The sequence below is a fragment of the Panthera leo genome, chromosome A3, assembly GCF_018350215.1.
Source record: "Panthera leo isolate Ple1 chromosome A3, P.leo_Ple1_pat1.1, whole genome shotgun sequence".
NCBI lineage: Eukaryota > Metazoa > Chordata > Mammalia > Carnivora > Felidae > Panthera > Panthera leo.
The window spans coordinates 18,979,324-18,994,838 of record NC_056681.1 but is presented as its reverse complement, the minus strand read 5'-3'; the positions used below and the strand labels follow the sequence as shown (position 1 = coordinate 18,994,838).

General features: G+C 52.1%; 1 protein-coding gene across 2 annotated transcripts in view; it reads left to right on the top strand.

The window, feature by feature from the left end:
• The first annotated feature begins 37 nt into the window (after positions 1-37).
• PLCG1 (phospholipase C gamma 1) overlaps positions 38-15,515 on the top strand; it is a 36,765-nt gene continuing 21,287 nt past the window's right edge. For both annotated transcript variants that reach the window (XM_042930961.1, XM_042930960.1), the window contains exon 1: positions 38-288. In XM_042930961.1, coding sequence (XP_042786895.1) covers positions 72-288 — 217 coding nt within the window. In that variant the 5' untranslated portion in view covers positions 38-71. The remainder of the gene's footprint in view (positions 289-15,515) is intronic.

Below are 15,515 nucleotides of genomic sequence, written 5' to 3'. Positions count from 1 at the left end.
GGGCCTGCGCCGCCGCCGCCTCCTCCGCCGCCGCCCCCTTCCCCCTCCCCACCACCCCCAGTGCCGGAGCCATGGCGGGCGCCGCGTCCCCCTGCGCCAATGGCTGCGGGCCCGGCGCGCCCTCGGACGCCGAGGTGCTGCACCTCTGCCGCAGCCTCGAGGTGGGCACCGTCATGACTTTGTTCTACTCCAAGAAGTCGCAGCGGCCGGAGCGGAAGACCTTCCAGGTCAAGCTGGAGACGCGGCAGATCACGTGGAGCCGTGGCGCCGACAAGATCGAGGGGGCCAGTAAGTGCGCCCCCCCTTCCCGGGGCCCGCTGCGCGCGGGGGCCGCGGGGGTCCGCGCCCGGCTCTTGCGCGCGCCGCGGCCCGCGGCTGGAGTGACTTGGATAAACTTTCGGGCCCTCCCCCACACCCTCCGGTCCCCGCCCCCGCCTCGGCCCGGGTGGTCACTGGGGGCGGGGGGCATCCGGGTCCTCAGTCACCTGACAGGACACCCCCTCCCCCAGCCCGGGGTGGGGGGCGGGGGGAAGTGTTCCAAGCGCTTGGCCCAGAGGCCTAAAAATCCTAGTGGGTCTAAGATCGGCGGGGCAGGGGTCTGGTTCTTCCTAGCTCGGGAGTGGTGTTGGCCAAGGCGAGGGAAGCCAAGGCAGCGTCAGCCCACCCAGCCCCAGAACCTGGGGCCAGACCAGACGGTCACCGCCCACCACCTTTTTTTCCCAAAAGACAGTCTTGGTGAAACTTTCTGGGCCCCAGGCTGGGCTCCATTTGCAAAGGAACCTTTGGGTTCCCTAAGTAGAAGTTAGGCAGATGTTAGGGTAGGGTTGGTTTTGGATCAGAGCCAGCTCTACTCATCTCTCTTGGGGAGGGTGGAAGGTGGTCCTGTTTGGTTTGGAAAAGCCTGAGAGAAGGCAGTGGCTTTTTTCCCCTGTTGCTGCTTTTGTCCTGAAGCTGAATTTCAGAGGTGTGCGTGGGTGGGCAGTCACCCAAAGCCAGGGCAAGGACTCTTGGTAAAGGGGCCAGGCTCCTCTTGCCCTTGGAAGCACGTTCTCAAGAGGTTGGCCCAGAAAGGCCAACCTCAGTGCCTTGGAGTCAGGTACTTTTTTCAAGAGCGTGCAGCCAGTTTGGGGTCTAGCCCTTTGTGTACTGCGTCCTGTATTCCATGGCTGCAGAGAGCCGGGAGCGGCTACTTTTGGTTTCCTGCCTCTTTGCCTTCTCAGGACTGAGCTTGGCTGCTTTGGGGCAGGTCTCAGTTGGGAGGAGGGAGTTAGGGGATTTTGAAAAACCCCATAGGTCTTTCAGTGTTATTCCACTTAGCGCCATGCCTATGCTGTGGCCGGATGGGCGCCCAGCTCTACCCTCCATTCCCCCACCTCCAAGTGTGAGAGATAGTGCTGCTACCCTAGGTTGTAGGTTGCTTCCTGCAAGGACCCTCCCCCGCAGAGACTGGTGTTAGAACCAGGTCCATGTGGAGGAGGGGGGTCAGGAAGTGACACCCCCACAGGAACGTCCTACAGACCTCCTTGGGTATGGTGTACATGTGTGTAGATGGGTGAGGAGATTGGGAGGAAGGAAAGTCTTGTGGTGAGGCAGCCATCCTCAGCTGCAAACTCCAGATCTGATGCAGCTGCTGAACTTAGAAATGGCAGCTGCCTTCCTCTGTGCCTCCATCAGCTCTGTCAGCCATCAAGAGAAAATTTTAGTGATTTGAGAGACTGGATTCCAAAGTAGAGGAAGGACAGATACTACAGGGAGCTGAGATAGACTCCAGGCACAGCCCCTTCCTTGCTTTTATGGTGCTCCCTCTGCTCTGCTGAATTGGTGGCACTGGCTGGAGGTTCCTCGATAGAGATTTCCTGGGTAACTAACACTTCAAACCATGTGTGTGACCAGCAGGGGTAAGTGCAGCACACTGGTTGAAGGCAAGGCTGGATTTGAAGCCTGCATATTCGTTGTGTTTCCCTTAGCCAATTGTTTATCTACTCTCAGCTTAGTTTTCTTATCTGTAAAACGGGAGTGGTAATATACCCACCTTATATGGTTGCTCTGGGGATTAAATAGGAAAATTGATGTAAAACATCTCACAGTGCTTGACACACTGTAAACGTTTAATAAGTGTGAGCTGGTTTTAATAATAACGATAGCATTAATAGACTGTGACTGTCCTCCTCAACCCTGGACTGGAAATGTTGAGGGAGGTGGAGCGTGGCTTTAGGAGAGGGTGAGAGTATAGGAAGGGAGGAGGATGGGGACCAAGTTCACATTTCACTTAGATCACTACCCGGAAAAAGGGAGGAAATGGTTTTGTTTTGCTTCAGCTCTTCTCCTCACCCACCCACCTGTCGTATAGAACAGTACATGACAGAGTAAAACTTACGGAGTAAATCTATGGAGATTTGCACATCTGACTCCTGGGTGTGACTTTCTTATTTGTAAGATGGGGCCTGAACAGAAGGGAGGGGTGTGAAGAGGGAAGAATCCAGTCCATGGTGTCTCCCGTCTTTGGGGGCTGGTGGCAGGAATGCACAGGACCCACGGCCCCAGCCCCCAAGGGTAGATAAGCTAGAGAAATACAGATTCAGTGATCTTATCAGCTGGGAGCATAGGCAAAGACTATAGAAGGAGTCTAGGCCCTTTGATTTTGGAGGCCCAGGTTGAAGAAGTCTGAGTAAAAATGCTAGTAGATGCTTGTGTAGAGTTCACACTTTGTAAATGGAGCCGCTTGCTGAAGCTGCCCCACTTCTGCCCATTCATGGGGGTACCTTGTTGGTGAGTTCTGCTCCCTGCAGCCCCCTCTGCAGGCTTTGAGGAAGTTTGGGCTGCCAGCTGTGATCCCTGCCACCTGGCCTTTTCCTGCTGACTCTGCCAGGGTTCCGTATAGTGCTTGTAGCCTGGCCAAGGAGAGAGGCACTTCTCATACCCTCAGGGTGTCTGTGGACCTGAAGGAGGGATGCTGTGGTTCAGTGAAAATGCACACCGCTCATGCATCAGACCTCATTCTGACCCAACTCCATGCTCTTTCACTTTGACACTCATGAAATGGGACCTGGCACTTGCTGGTTTCTAAGGTGATAGTTTGGCTAAAAAGAGGGGTGGGGAAGTGCTTTGGTGTCTGTTGTCATGGTGATGTGACAGGAACCGGGTTGATGTTTGGTTTTTTATGTTGCAGATACTGACATAAATGAATACAAAGCAATTATAGACTTCCTGCTGAGTGCTACAGAGACTTTTCATCATATTTTCTTGGCTAATCTTCACAAGGGTCCTGGGTATGTGTGTGTGTCTGGAGTCCTATCCCATTTTACAGATGAGGAAATGGAAATATAGGGAGTGAATTGTGCCATGGAGTGATAGTCCTAGTTTGTGACAGCCTCACTTAGACCCAGCTCTCCAGTCATTGACTGACTGGCCGGCCATCCCAAGAGGACTCAGCCCCAGGGTTGTGCTGACAGTGGGCCTCAGGCTCCATGTCCCAGTGGTCTCTGTTGCTCCTCTAAGGACAGATTTTCGTGCCTAGACCTGCATTACAGACAGCCTCAGCCTCTCTAGGTTCTGGCTTCACATTTTTCCTTCTGGTGCCTTTCTGGGGTGAGCTGGTTCAGTCAAGGGTCATTGTGGGCACAGTGGCCTGTGTGAAGATTCCATGGAGGGTTCTGAATGATAGCCATGCCCTTCTGTGGAACTTTTGGAGCCTCAGGCTTTCGTCTTTGATTCTTGCCTACCCTTCTAGATGCTAGGCCCCTTAGATGGTAAATGAAAACAGGTCCTTGCTCTCTGGGAAACTAGAACAGACAATGATAATTCTTAGTGGTACCTTTGATGGGAGTTGGCCGGGGTAGGGAGGGAGGGGTCAGTATGGTGGCAGAAGAGAGTAAACCGCCCAGACTAGGCAGTGAGGCTCAGAGAGGAGGTGATATTGGGACCAGTTATCTTGGGCTTGACCTCTGTGGCTGTCAGGCTGGCAAGGAGACAGACCACAAGGCCTGCTCTGATGGCTGGGCCCAAGGCACCTGAGGTGGGCAGGCTGGGTGTCATGGGGGTTTTCTTTGTGCTGGCTGATTGCTCCTAGTGGAAGATGGGCAAGAACACATGTCCGGATCTCCAGAGCTAGCCATCCCTGCCTGTGTGTTTCCTGTCTGACTGTAGTTTTTCCAGGGGAAGTCAGACCTCTTAGTGTTTCCTTAGCACCCCACGCTTGCCCTGACGTGTGGGTTTCCAGACCAGCTCTGCCAGGCCCCCTTTTTAGCTGGGGCTCTCTCTTTCCTGTGAACGTAGGAAAGGGCCTGCTTCACAGATGACTGGAGAAGCTGAGCATACCCAGCATTGGGCCCCCCCACCCCCGCAAGACCTTCAGCTGAGGAGAGCCCTAGGAGACGTGGCGGTGCGATAAGAGGAGGGGGAATGTTCTTGTGCACCTTGTAGAGTGTTTTGTACATGGCGCCCACGCTTCCCTGGGGGGACATCTTTGAGAAAAGGACAGTAATAGGTGACAAGATTCTAGGCAGAGACAAGAGTAAGGAATGGCCGTGAGCAGCCAATGGTAATTGAGCCACAGTAACTAGAGGTTTGTGGCTAGAATCAGTCATATCTGACTTTAAGACTCTGTGTGTGTGTGTGTGTGTGTGTGTGTGTGTGTGTGTGTACACGTACGGACGTATACGTACGTACATACATACGTACATACATAGATGCATAGGCTTGAGTCACTGGTTAGAGATCTTGGCCACTAACCTTGTTTTGTGTAGCCTCTTAGAATGAGGAGCATTTATTCAATAAATGTTGTTTGAACAACTCCTCTTTGCCCAGTGCTAGGCACTAAAGGTGAATGACACATGGACTGTGCCATTGAGGAACTCCCACACTCTTGGAAGAGACAGAACTGGGAACATGTAATTATAACCGTGTATCCTGTGTACCATAATAAAGGTCTATACCAAGAGCTCTGTAGCGAGCTCGGCTTAGTGAGCTGGGGTTGAGAGGAGAGAGCCAGGGAACGCTTCCCAGAGGAGGTGACCGGTGAGCTGGGCCTTGACTGATTGAAGAACTTGCCTGTGCCCACGCTGAGGCACTGGGGATCCTTATGTGGGGGTCGGGTATGCATTTAGTGTGGTAGAGGTAAGGCTGGGGGTGGTGGGGAGCAGTTCCGGGACAGCCACAGGGTGCCATGCTCATAGGTTACACTCCGTCCTATAGGCCGTGCCTGTCAGTAGAGGCTGAAGCAGGGCTGTCTTGCATTTTATCTGGGGGAAGTTGAGGGAAACCAGTGGAGCTGCTGCACTTTTCAGGAGAGAGCTGATGAGCGGGGGCAAGACTTCCTTGCTGAGGCAAGGCAGGGATACAGCAGTGGTGGATGGGAGGGGGTCTGGAGGGATGAGCTAGTGGAGCATAGTAGTTTATAATTTAGCATTTGGGTTCTGAACTCATACTACTTAGGTTGTGTAACTAACTTGCTCTGTGACTTTGAGCTTGTGACTTTCTCTCTGGGGTCCTTGTCTACAAAAGAGGGTTATAGGAATAAGCTGCACTTGTCTCGTAAGGATATTGTGAACATTTGAGGAGAGTCTTCATAAAGTGTTTCACATGGAGTGTGGCACAGTGGGCGTTCTGACAAGGAGGAAGATGAGGATTAAGTTCCCCAGGAGGACCCAGTAGTGGAAGACAGCATATGTACCTATTGTATTGAGGGTGTGGTGCCTGGCCACCAACCCCTTTGGTTTGGAGACCAGGGGGCCTACCCATTTTCTCTCTCCAAGCTCTCAGCAGCCCTCATGTTGTTAGGGCTCTTTCCTGCTGCCAGCTTTTGCAAGGCAATAGGGTAGTTGGCTGAAAGCAGCTGCCTTGGTATCATATTGACCTATTTCTGTGTGCCTAGTCCAGAGAAATACTATTTGAGCACATTGATTGGAGACCCCTGTTTTCTGGAAGTGCTTTAATGCTACCACCTGAATATAATAGGGCCTGTCTCTGCCTCTGCTGTCACTGTTCTTGTCAGTCTTTGTTAAGTCATGGCCTCTCTTCCCATTTTGTGCTTTTTCCTCTTACATGGCTTCAAAGAGGTCAGAGATGAATAAGTCAGAGGGAGGAAGTGAGGCCTAACGTCACAAAGGTCTGATATTAGGGGATAGGAGACTTTTTGCCCCCTCTCTATTTCTTTAGAACTGGAGAAGTCAGTGACAACTTTGAGGAGAGTCCTGGGAGAAATGGGGGTGACAAAGGAAGAAGGGAATGTGCTGGTGCTCCGTGTAGAGTGCTCTGTTCGGAGAAGCATGGTGCCTGTGCTTCCCTAGAGGGAACTCTTTGAGAACAATAAGGGAACAGATGACAAGACTCTAGGCAGAGCCAAGGGTGTTGAGTGGCCTTGAGCAGTTGTTGGTAATTGGGCTCCATATGACTGAAGATTTGTGGCTCAAGTCAGATTTGGGTTCAAGTCTCAGCTCTTCCTGTGACCTTGGGTAAGTTACTTTAACCTATCTGAAACTGATTTTCAGCTGTAAAAGTCACTTCCTCATAGAGTTGTATATTAGCAATAGTCAAGTGAAGTTGCATATGAGAGTAAGAGATTTTATGTGAAAGTGCTCTGCATAGCATTTGGCACTTGTGGGCACTTAATAAGTATTTGTTTACTATGCTTTCGCCTTAGTTAGCTACAGAGCTCAAGTTCTTTCCACCACCAAGCATGGCCACTGGTGGCTGTTCTGAAAGCCTGGGCTGCAGATCTGTTTCCTGCTTGTTTTCTTTGTTCCTTCCCTGAGTTTGTGCATGGAGGACTGGAGAATGAGGAAAATTGGGTATTTGAATAGTGCAGCGAGTTTATGGAGCATTTTCTTATCTGTGGTGTTGTTTATGTGCCGCCACAGCTCATGTATCGATGGAGGGCAAGAATGGTTAGCCCTCTCTCATAGATGAGAAACCAGGGCCGCCAGGGTAAGGTCACACAGCAAGTTCGTGGCAGTGCCGGGACCAGAGTGTAGGATCTCTGATTTCCACTACAGTATTCAGTTTATTTTTCCACTCTTGAGAAAATGACAAAAAGATAGACTATTCTGGAGGACCAACGTGTTTTTTAATGTGGACAGAGTGATCTGATCCACTCTGCCCTCTGGCCAGATGTGCTGTTGGACCAGCCCAGGCTTCTGGCCGAGGACAAACTGGACGTAGACCCTCCATCTAGATCATCTGCCACCTTCATCTTGCCATGGCACCTCCAGCAGACGCTTTCCCACACTTTTGGCTGGGGGTGAATATAGCAGGTGATGTGAGGTGGGGGACAAAAAAGCCCTGCTCTGACTTGCTGTTACTGGTTCACGATGATGACTGCACCTCAGCCTCTGCAGGGAAATGAGGACCTGGGGCTCTGTGCTTGAGGTACTCTGAGAAGGGCCTCTCCTTGATGACAAGCTCAAATGCAAAGATTCACCCAGGTGTTCCTTCATTTGCCTGCCTAGCTGGTGTGTGTTAGGCCTGCTAACCTAGACGTGAGAACTGCAAACTCTGCCTTGTTCCCAGTGGTAGTAGGTCTCTAGGCCAGTGTGTTTTATCACTATAGCTACTCTGTAGCTACTCTATTAAAACAACAATAAAAAACCCCCAAACCCCAGCTTTCCTGGGCTCTTGTGACACACTGAACAAGCAAGGCAGCACCGTGCTTCCCTGGCTTTGGACTCTGGCATTTGCTGACATGCCAAGCACCATGGGGTCCAGTAATAAATGTAAAGTTCGAGGTAGGTACAGCCAGAAAGACAGAAAAAAATAATTGCAGGACCTGGGGAGTGCTGTGGAGGAAAGAAACCAGAGGCTGTTCTGTCAGTCAGGAGAGGTGAGAGTGTGTTCTGATAATGAGTAACCCCAGATCTCAGTTGCAGACAACAAGTGAGGCTCATTTTTCACTTCTACTACATGTGTGTGACCATGACAAGCCACTCCACTGGTTCTCAGAGAATGGCCTCAGTGGCTCTGGGTCAGCCTCTTGGTGCAGGGCCCGAACGCTGGGCAAACCAGGCTGGAGAGGGCTTCGGAGACCAGAGGCTGGGGAGGAATTCATTTCTGTGTCTTGGCATGGGCAGTGGTGCAGGTGGCTCTGCTGTTGGGGCAGATAGACTGCCGCCCGTGTGGCCGTGCTCTCTGTAGTAAGGTGCCTTTGTGTTCAGAGTTGAGGTACCATAGCTGTGCCACTGCCTCATTGTTATCTCCCTGCTGTGCCCTCCTTGAGCTACCCCTGAACCTATGATGTTGTGGCCATAGCTTCCTGCTGTTTTCCCGGAGGTAGGGCCTCTCATTGCCTCCTCACCGATCCTCCTAGAGTCCTTTTGCTGGATATGCTGGCACCTCCACAGGGAGCCTTCAGGAGAGGGAGAGGAGGAGGAGCGGTAAAGAAGTGTGGGAAATGGGTCTTCCTTGAATACTCTGGGGTTGGGGGAAGAGGCAGTGAGAACATGGAGTTGGTTGCTTTGGAGGGGGCTGGGGTCCCAGGAGATGGGACTCTAAGAGTCTCTGCTTACCATTTTCACTTAGCTCTTAACATTCCCCCCCCCACCCCCCTTGTAACACTAGTTCCTTTCGAGGTGGTGCTTGGCTAGCCTTTAAGAGGCTGCAGTGGCTGTGTGCCCAGGCACAAGTACTAGCTCTCTCCCCCACTCATCACCTCCTAGGAACCGGGCCCATCCTGGGGGAAGCAGGGAGGGCTCCTTTTTATAGCCACATGTAGGCTTTGTGTATAGGCTCTGCTGCTTCCTTCCGGGCCCTTCCCGGTGTTGGCGGGTGGCCCTGGCTTCAGTAAGACTCAGGATGCAGAATAAATGGGTGGGGCTTTCTTCTGCAGAAGACTGGCATCTCCTTTGCTGAGCCCATGCCTGGCACAGAGGACTCTGGGGGTAGCAAGCAAGTAAAGGAGGTGACTTGGTCCTTGATCCTGGGACGCTTGCAATCTAGAACGTGGAGAAAACCGTGAAAGCCCAGAGCCAGCAAGAGGCAATTTGTACCTAAGGCATTATAGGCTGAACCCAAGGGTCCAGACACAATCAGCTTCCTCTGTAGCAGCCCATCTTGCCCTGGTGGAGTCCCTCCTCCTGCTGGCTGGCATGCCAGCATTGGTTAGAGAATCTGTACAAAGGCTATGCGGTGCCTGGGAGCAAAGCGTGGGCACGGTGAAGAGTGGGCGGTCTGACGGAAGCTCCAAGCCCTGGCAATGAACACTGACCAGACTGGTGAGGGGCCGGGCCACAGCAAGTTTGACCACTTGTTTGTGTGAGATCTAATTCTAACTCAGTAGGGGTGGGCCGTTCACTTTGGGGTTGGCTTCCTATTTTCTTGGACACCTGGGGATATGGCTGAGCTGAGGGAAGTGGTTGTTTAAGGGATGGCCCCAGGTCACAGTGTCCTTGGCTTGGCCTTGTCTGTGGGGGGAGTAGGGCATTGACCACACTGGGCCTTTGGCTGTGAAGCTGTGGGTGTGTGGTGGGTAAATTCTAACCCCACAGGATTGAGTGACTTTAGCCTCAGGCCCAAGAGTGTGTGTCTGAGTTCATGGAGTGGCTAACCCTGGGAAGGAGAAGAGGAGCTGGCCACAGGTTCCAAAGGCTTGTCAGCCTGCTTGGGGGCAGAAGGTCAGCAGTGGGGGTTGGCAGTGGTAGGGCGCGGGGGGTGATAGATTCTCTGAGGCTCTGCAGACCACTTCCCCCAATTCCAGCTAATTTTCCTCCACCTGTTGGGAGGCAACTTTCCTCTTCCTACCCTAGTCACTTCCTCTACCCAAAGAAGTAGTAATTGAGTATAATGTGCCTGTTGGCCTTTCTTGGAAGCTCTCAGCATATCCACTGAGGAGGTTAGAAAGGGTAACATGTCACTTTGTCCAGGATTTTACTCAGGGCCCCTTGAGACCAGCAGTGAAATACAGAGAGTATCCCCTCCAGTGACCAGAGAATGCCTGGTGCCTGAACCATTTCCACAAGGATGTCCTAGTCCCTGGCCTGAGAACTGGCCCACAGTGGGAGGATGAGACTCTGCAGGCTGGGGTGGGAGGCAGCGAGGAGCCTTTAGGGGAGGTGAGGCCAGAAGCTGTCTTAAGCGGGTAGAACTAGGAAATTAAAATCAGGAGGGGGAGGTCCCAAGGTAGCCATTCCTGTTGACCAGCCCCTAGCTGGGCTTCCTGGGGAGGCAGTGAGTTCCCGTCACCTTGGAGTGAGGTCAGAGGCTAGAAAATGCCTCAAGGCCTTGCCTGCCCAGGAAGTAAAAGGAGGACAAGAAGAGTGCCTTGGCTTGGTCTGGCATGGCCCAGAGGGAGTGTGGCCAGATGCTGAGGAGAGGCTGGCTCAAACAGGAGAGCCTAGTGGGGTGCTCAGAAGAGGGTGTCTGGGTGAGCAGGCCTTGCCTTCATGACTTCTTTCATTACTTAGTACATTTCCAACCTCCTGGTCAAGGTTGACTCTGCTGGGGGTTTAAGGGCTGGCCCCCTACCTCCCTCCCACCCCGCTTCCCCCAAGAAGGAATAGGGCTTGTGTGGTAACACGGAAAGCAAAGAGGCAAGGAGCCAGGGCTGGCAAGGAGCTCCGCAGAGGAGGCCACTGCTGTCCCCCTCCCATCTGCCCTCCCACCTCAGCCCCTGTGGTTTGGATCCCCAGTCAGAGGCCCCTGTTGTTTCTTTGGGGGAGGGAGGCCTAGATTTTTTTGTCTTCCAAGGCATTCCATTTCCTGCTAGGCCCTGGGGACTAAAAGTTGACAGGCACGATCCATGCCCTCACGGAGCTCACACTCCATTGGAGAAGACAAAACACGCATAGGATTCCTACTCATCTAGGTGCTTGGTAAACATTGTTGTGATAATAAATAAAGCTAGTAGGGCTTGTCCAAGGATTAGGTTGCAGGTGTTGGGAGAAAAGGAAGTGCTAAGAATGGTTCCAATGTTTCTAGTTCTTGTATCTGTTGGGAGGTGATGCTGTTGGCTGACCCATGAGGTGTGACAGGAGGCCTAGGTTTTGGTGAGAGAAATGTTGAAGAGTGTTTTGGGGCTTGAGGGGTTTACTTTGAGTTGTTTTTGAGGTGAGCACGTGGAAATGGCAAGTAGTAGTTGGACCGAAGGGTCTGAAGCTTAGAGGTGAGGATCGTGGTGTCTGTAAGAGGAGGAACTGAAATCTGCGCATCAATAACTGGGGAGAGGTAGAACGTTGGGAGAGGAGAGGACCTTGGCCTCAGCCTTGAGAAAGGCCAGTGTTTAATGCGGATAGGCCTGAAGCCCAAGAAGAAGGGGGAAACTCAGGAGAAGTTATGAGGGAGAAGCCAGGGGCAGAGCTCCAAGCAGGAGGCAGGCTGTGGTCAACCTTGTTGACTGCTCTGAGGGTCAGGAAAGAGGACGATGGAAAAGTGACTTAAACTCAGTGCTCTGGTTCTCCTGGTGGCCTGAACATACGAGGGGGAACAGTTCATTGGACTTTTGAGGTGCTGGACAGTTATGGGACCTGGCCCTGCTGGGCCCTCAGCTTCTTCTGTAGCTGGGGCCTGGCAGACACAAGACATCTAGAAAAAAACTTGGACAGCATCAGCCTGTGGTGGTGGCACAGGTCAGAGTTTACAGGACCTCTGCCTGGGGGGCTGACCCATGGGCTGCCTGGGGAGTTATTTAGGTCTGGATAGGAAAGTTGGAGCAAGCCCTTGTCCATAGTGCAGCTTTCCCCTGTTGTGGCATTGAAGGCCAGTGTAGGCCTGCTGTCCCTTACCCTCTTCCACGAAACTGAATGCCCACCCCCACCTCCAACATCCGAACTGCTTCATTGATGCCTTGGCTTCCATGATCCCCTCTGCCTGACACAGACAGATCAGCCCTTCAGACCTGCCTTCTACAGAGCAGTCTGAGAAGTCCCCGAGAGCCCTGCTCACTTTCTCTGTGCTGTCAACACCACAGACGTCTCCCTGTTGTTCCATCTTTGCACGACCTTACAGTTATCTGCTTCCACATCTGTTTCCGCCATCAGCCAGGGGCTTTTCTGAAGGGCAGGAACTCAAGTGCCTTATTGATCTTTGTTTACCCAGGACTCAACCCAGGCCCTGATACTGAGTAGATAGGTGTCTAATACTTGTTTGATTAGATGATGGAATGAATGAATAAGCATAATAGGCAACTGCTCAGCTCTCTCCCAGCTTTGAGTTCTCTGGGTGGGGCCTCCTTTCCTTTCCTTCCTTTGTGGCCTAGGCATGGTGTTCCCATCTCTGACATCGATGGGATTAGTCTAGCATTATAGGCAAGAGGCTGCCTGTCTGGGTGGTGTGAAAGCTATGGGCCATGCAGAGGGTCCTAGTTCTGCCATGAACCACCATGTGACCAGCATAAGACCCTTTGGAACCTCCATTTTCTCATTGCTCCAAAGAGGAGATTCATCTAGAATCTAGACTTTGGATGATTCATGTGCTGGCAAGGATCCTTTACAGCTGTAACCTGAAGCAGTTAGTACATATGGGTTCAAGGTCCCATGTAGGAGGACCCTGCAGACCTCCATCCAGCTGTCTGAATGGCCTTTTCCTGTTTATCAAGGTGGGAGAGGGCCCAGACACCGAGTCAGGCCTGGCTGCCCTTCTCGGTCAGGTGTTTGGGGAGGAGTGACTGATGAAACCCCAGCCAGAAGCAGATGCTAAACTCTGCCCTGGTACATCCTGGACTCCCAGATTCAGCCAGGGTTTCCTTGTGTACACCCTGGGAAGGGGCTGTGGCCTCTTTCCCCTGCTACTCTGGTTTGAAAGCAGCTGCTGCACAGAAATGGGAAGAGATAAGCCCCATCCTCACCTTTTCTTTGTTGAGTGACCCTGTGGCCCCAAGTTTCCCAGCCTCAAACCTTGTCTGTAAAATGGAGGTAGATAGCTACCACCCCCCCACCCTGTCCCCACTTTTGACTTCCTCTCCGGTGGGAGCTGGGAGCTGCTTCTGACTGTTTCTGTTGGAAAGTAAGAGGGGGAAGGTCACAGTCTCAGAACAGAGGGGATTGGGGGATCTGAGGGGAACTCTCCTTCCAGAGGCCTTGAGCAGCGTGGTGACTGCCCATTCCATGCCCCCTGCTTCCAGCTTTGTCAGGTGTTTTTCCCACCTGTGCCTGGGTTCTGTCCTTGCCTCCCTTCCAGGCACCTCCATCCTTCCCCTTCGGAGGTCTGCAGGCTGTGAAAGCTGTGTCTTCTAGTTACAGCTGCCTGGGGGCAGAGTGTCTTTGTCTCTGGTTCCCTCTGAAGGGGGCTCTGGACTGCAGTGCCTGCCCTATCCTTGAGCTGCACGGGAACTTGTGTAGGGGTGACAGAAGTAGGGGGCCAGGAATTGGGCACAGAGTAGTTGCTTCCCCTCGTGGCTTTCTTCCTCCATCTCGGCATCCTCTGAAAGAGAAGGGTCCGTTCCATTTGTGTTTCCATCTGTGTTCCCTCTCCCTGCATGTGTAGTTTCTTTAGAGGGTAATGAAAGAGGTGGTGGGGTGGGGTGGGGGCAACTGGGAATGGCCCATTTGTGTACCCCAGGCTGTACTTGGAAGGGCTAATGATGGAAGAGCATTTGGGGGGAAGATTTTTTTTTAAAGATTTTATTTTTAAGTAATCTCTACAGTCAGTGCAGTGCTAACTTATAACCCTGAGGTCAAGGGTCACATGTTGTACTGAATGAACCAGGTGCCCCACTGGGGGAGATTGTCCATCTCTCTGGACTTGGTCTTCTGAATCTCCTGGTGGCCTTTGCTTAGAGCCAAGGAGGGCAGAGTGCTGAGGGAGCCCTGCTTTTTCTGTTCCTCAGAGCTCCACTAGCTTCCTGTGGTTCCCATCAGCTGCAGCAACCTTTGTGTAGGGACTTCCCAGTATTTCCAGATAGCACTGGCCCCCAGGGGCCATGTCTCCCCCCTCCTTCCCAACTGTGACCACTTCTTCTTTCTTCTATCCCCATAGTAAACCTCACCAACTTCTGTATTTGCATATTGGTTGTAGCTCCTCTGCCTTTGTTGCCCCACTGCACCACCTCTTCCAGGAAGCCATCCCTGATACCATCTTTGAGCATCTTTGGTCTTTGCTGCCTTTGTTAGATAACAAGCTTTGGAGTCTAACTCATGTGTTAATTCTTGCTCCTTAGCACTCTGTAAACATTTTGAGTCCTCCCAGGACCTAGGTTTTGGGAATGGAAAGAGCCAAATGTAGTATCTTCTTTGGGAGCTAGCTCGCAGCCAGTGACCTAGGTACCTGGAAGCACTAGACAGTGTGACAAGAGTGGCAGAGCACTGGGTATGCCACTGGACTGGGCCTGATGGAGAGAAGGTGGGCCTGGCATGTGCAGAGGCTTGGAGGGAGGAGTGTGGGCTGAGAGCTGATGGGCCGGGGTCCTTGCAGTTTGCTGCTTTGATTGGACCTGGCCCCTTTGGAGGAGGGTTGGACTTTCCCCAGCTTCCCCCAGCGCCCTCTGCAGGCTAGGCACACAGGCCTGGAGGAGATCTGGAAGTCCACATACCACAGGTGGGAGTAATGAAAACCCCCAGACCTGCCCAGATAACATTCACTTACCTCTTTCAAGCTCTCTGGATTTGGAAAAACAAACAAACAAAACGTTCATACTTACCATGAGTTGTAATTCTTATAAATTGCAAAGTGTGTGTGTGTGTATAATATATTTCTGTATGAATAATTTTTGCAGTTTCATCAATTAGCTTGCCTTGTAAAAGGAAAAATATTTCACTGAAAGCATGTTTCATATCCAGAAATTTGTGATATGGGCCACTTCCTTCTGTTTTTTTGTTGTGCTGGTGGTGGTGTTCTTGGCCATATGTTCATCATTTGGGGGGTTTAATTTTCAGTATGTCATTCTCTTTCTGGTGAGATCACTTTGGTGTCTCTTATTGACATCTCATAGTAGCCCAATGAAGAAGGGGCCAGTAGTGGTGATCCCAATTTGCAGGTGAGGAAAATGAGGCCCAGAGGTGGGGCTGTGCCTCCTGCCTGCCTTTCCAGTGTTTGGTGTTCATGATCCTTCTCTGTACATCCTCCTTGCCCGATGGGTGGTTAATTGACCAGTAGGTTTGGAGGACCTCTATCTTTGTAGGGCTGTTTGGAAAGTGGCTTCACTGGGGGCAGGAGATGCTAGGATACTGGTTCTTGACCAAGAATCTTAGGTCTAATTTAGAATCTTGGATTTGATGCTGGGCTCCCTTCTCCCTGTCCCAGGGCCTACCATGGGTAGAATGAAATCTGCTATGGATCAGGATTGGCTGGTTCTCCTGAGCCATATTCATTAAGATACTCTGATAAAGGTTTGGTGCCTCCCCGCCCTTCTCCCCCCCCCCCCCCCCCCCCATACCCTTTCTCTTCTCTATTGTTCCTGTACTGGGCAAGAGGAGGGCTGGTGGGGCACTTGTGGCTCCACCTGATGTCTGGGAGGGGTTGGGGAGCAGGATTCTAAGACCGGAAGCAGCTCTTCCCTCAGAAGAGCCTAGCATAGACAGGTCCTCTATGGTCATTGTCTTCAACCCCTTCTCAGGCTGCAAACTGGCTGCCTGTCATTTAGCTTGTCCCCTTCA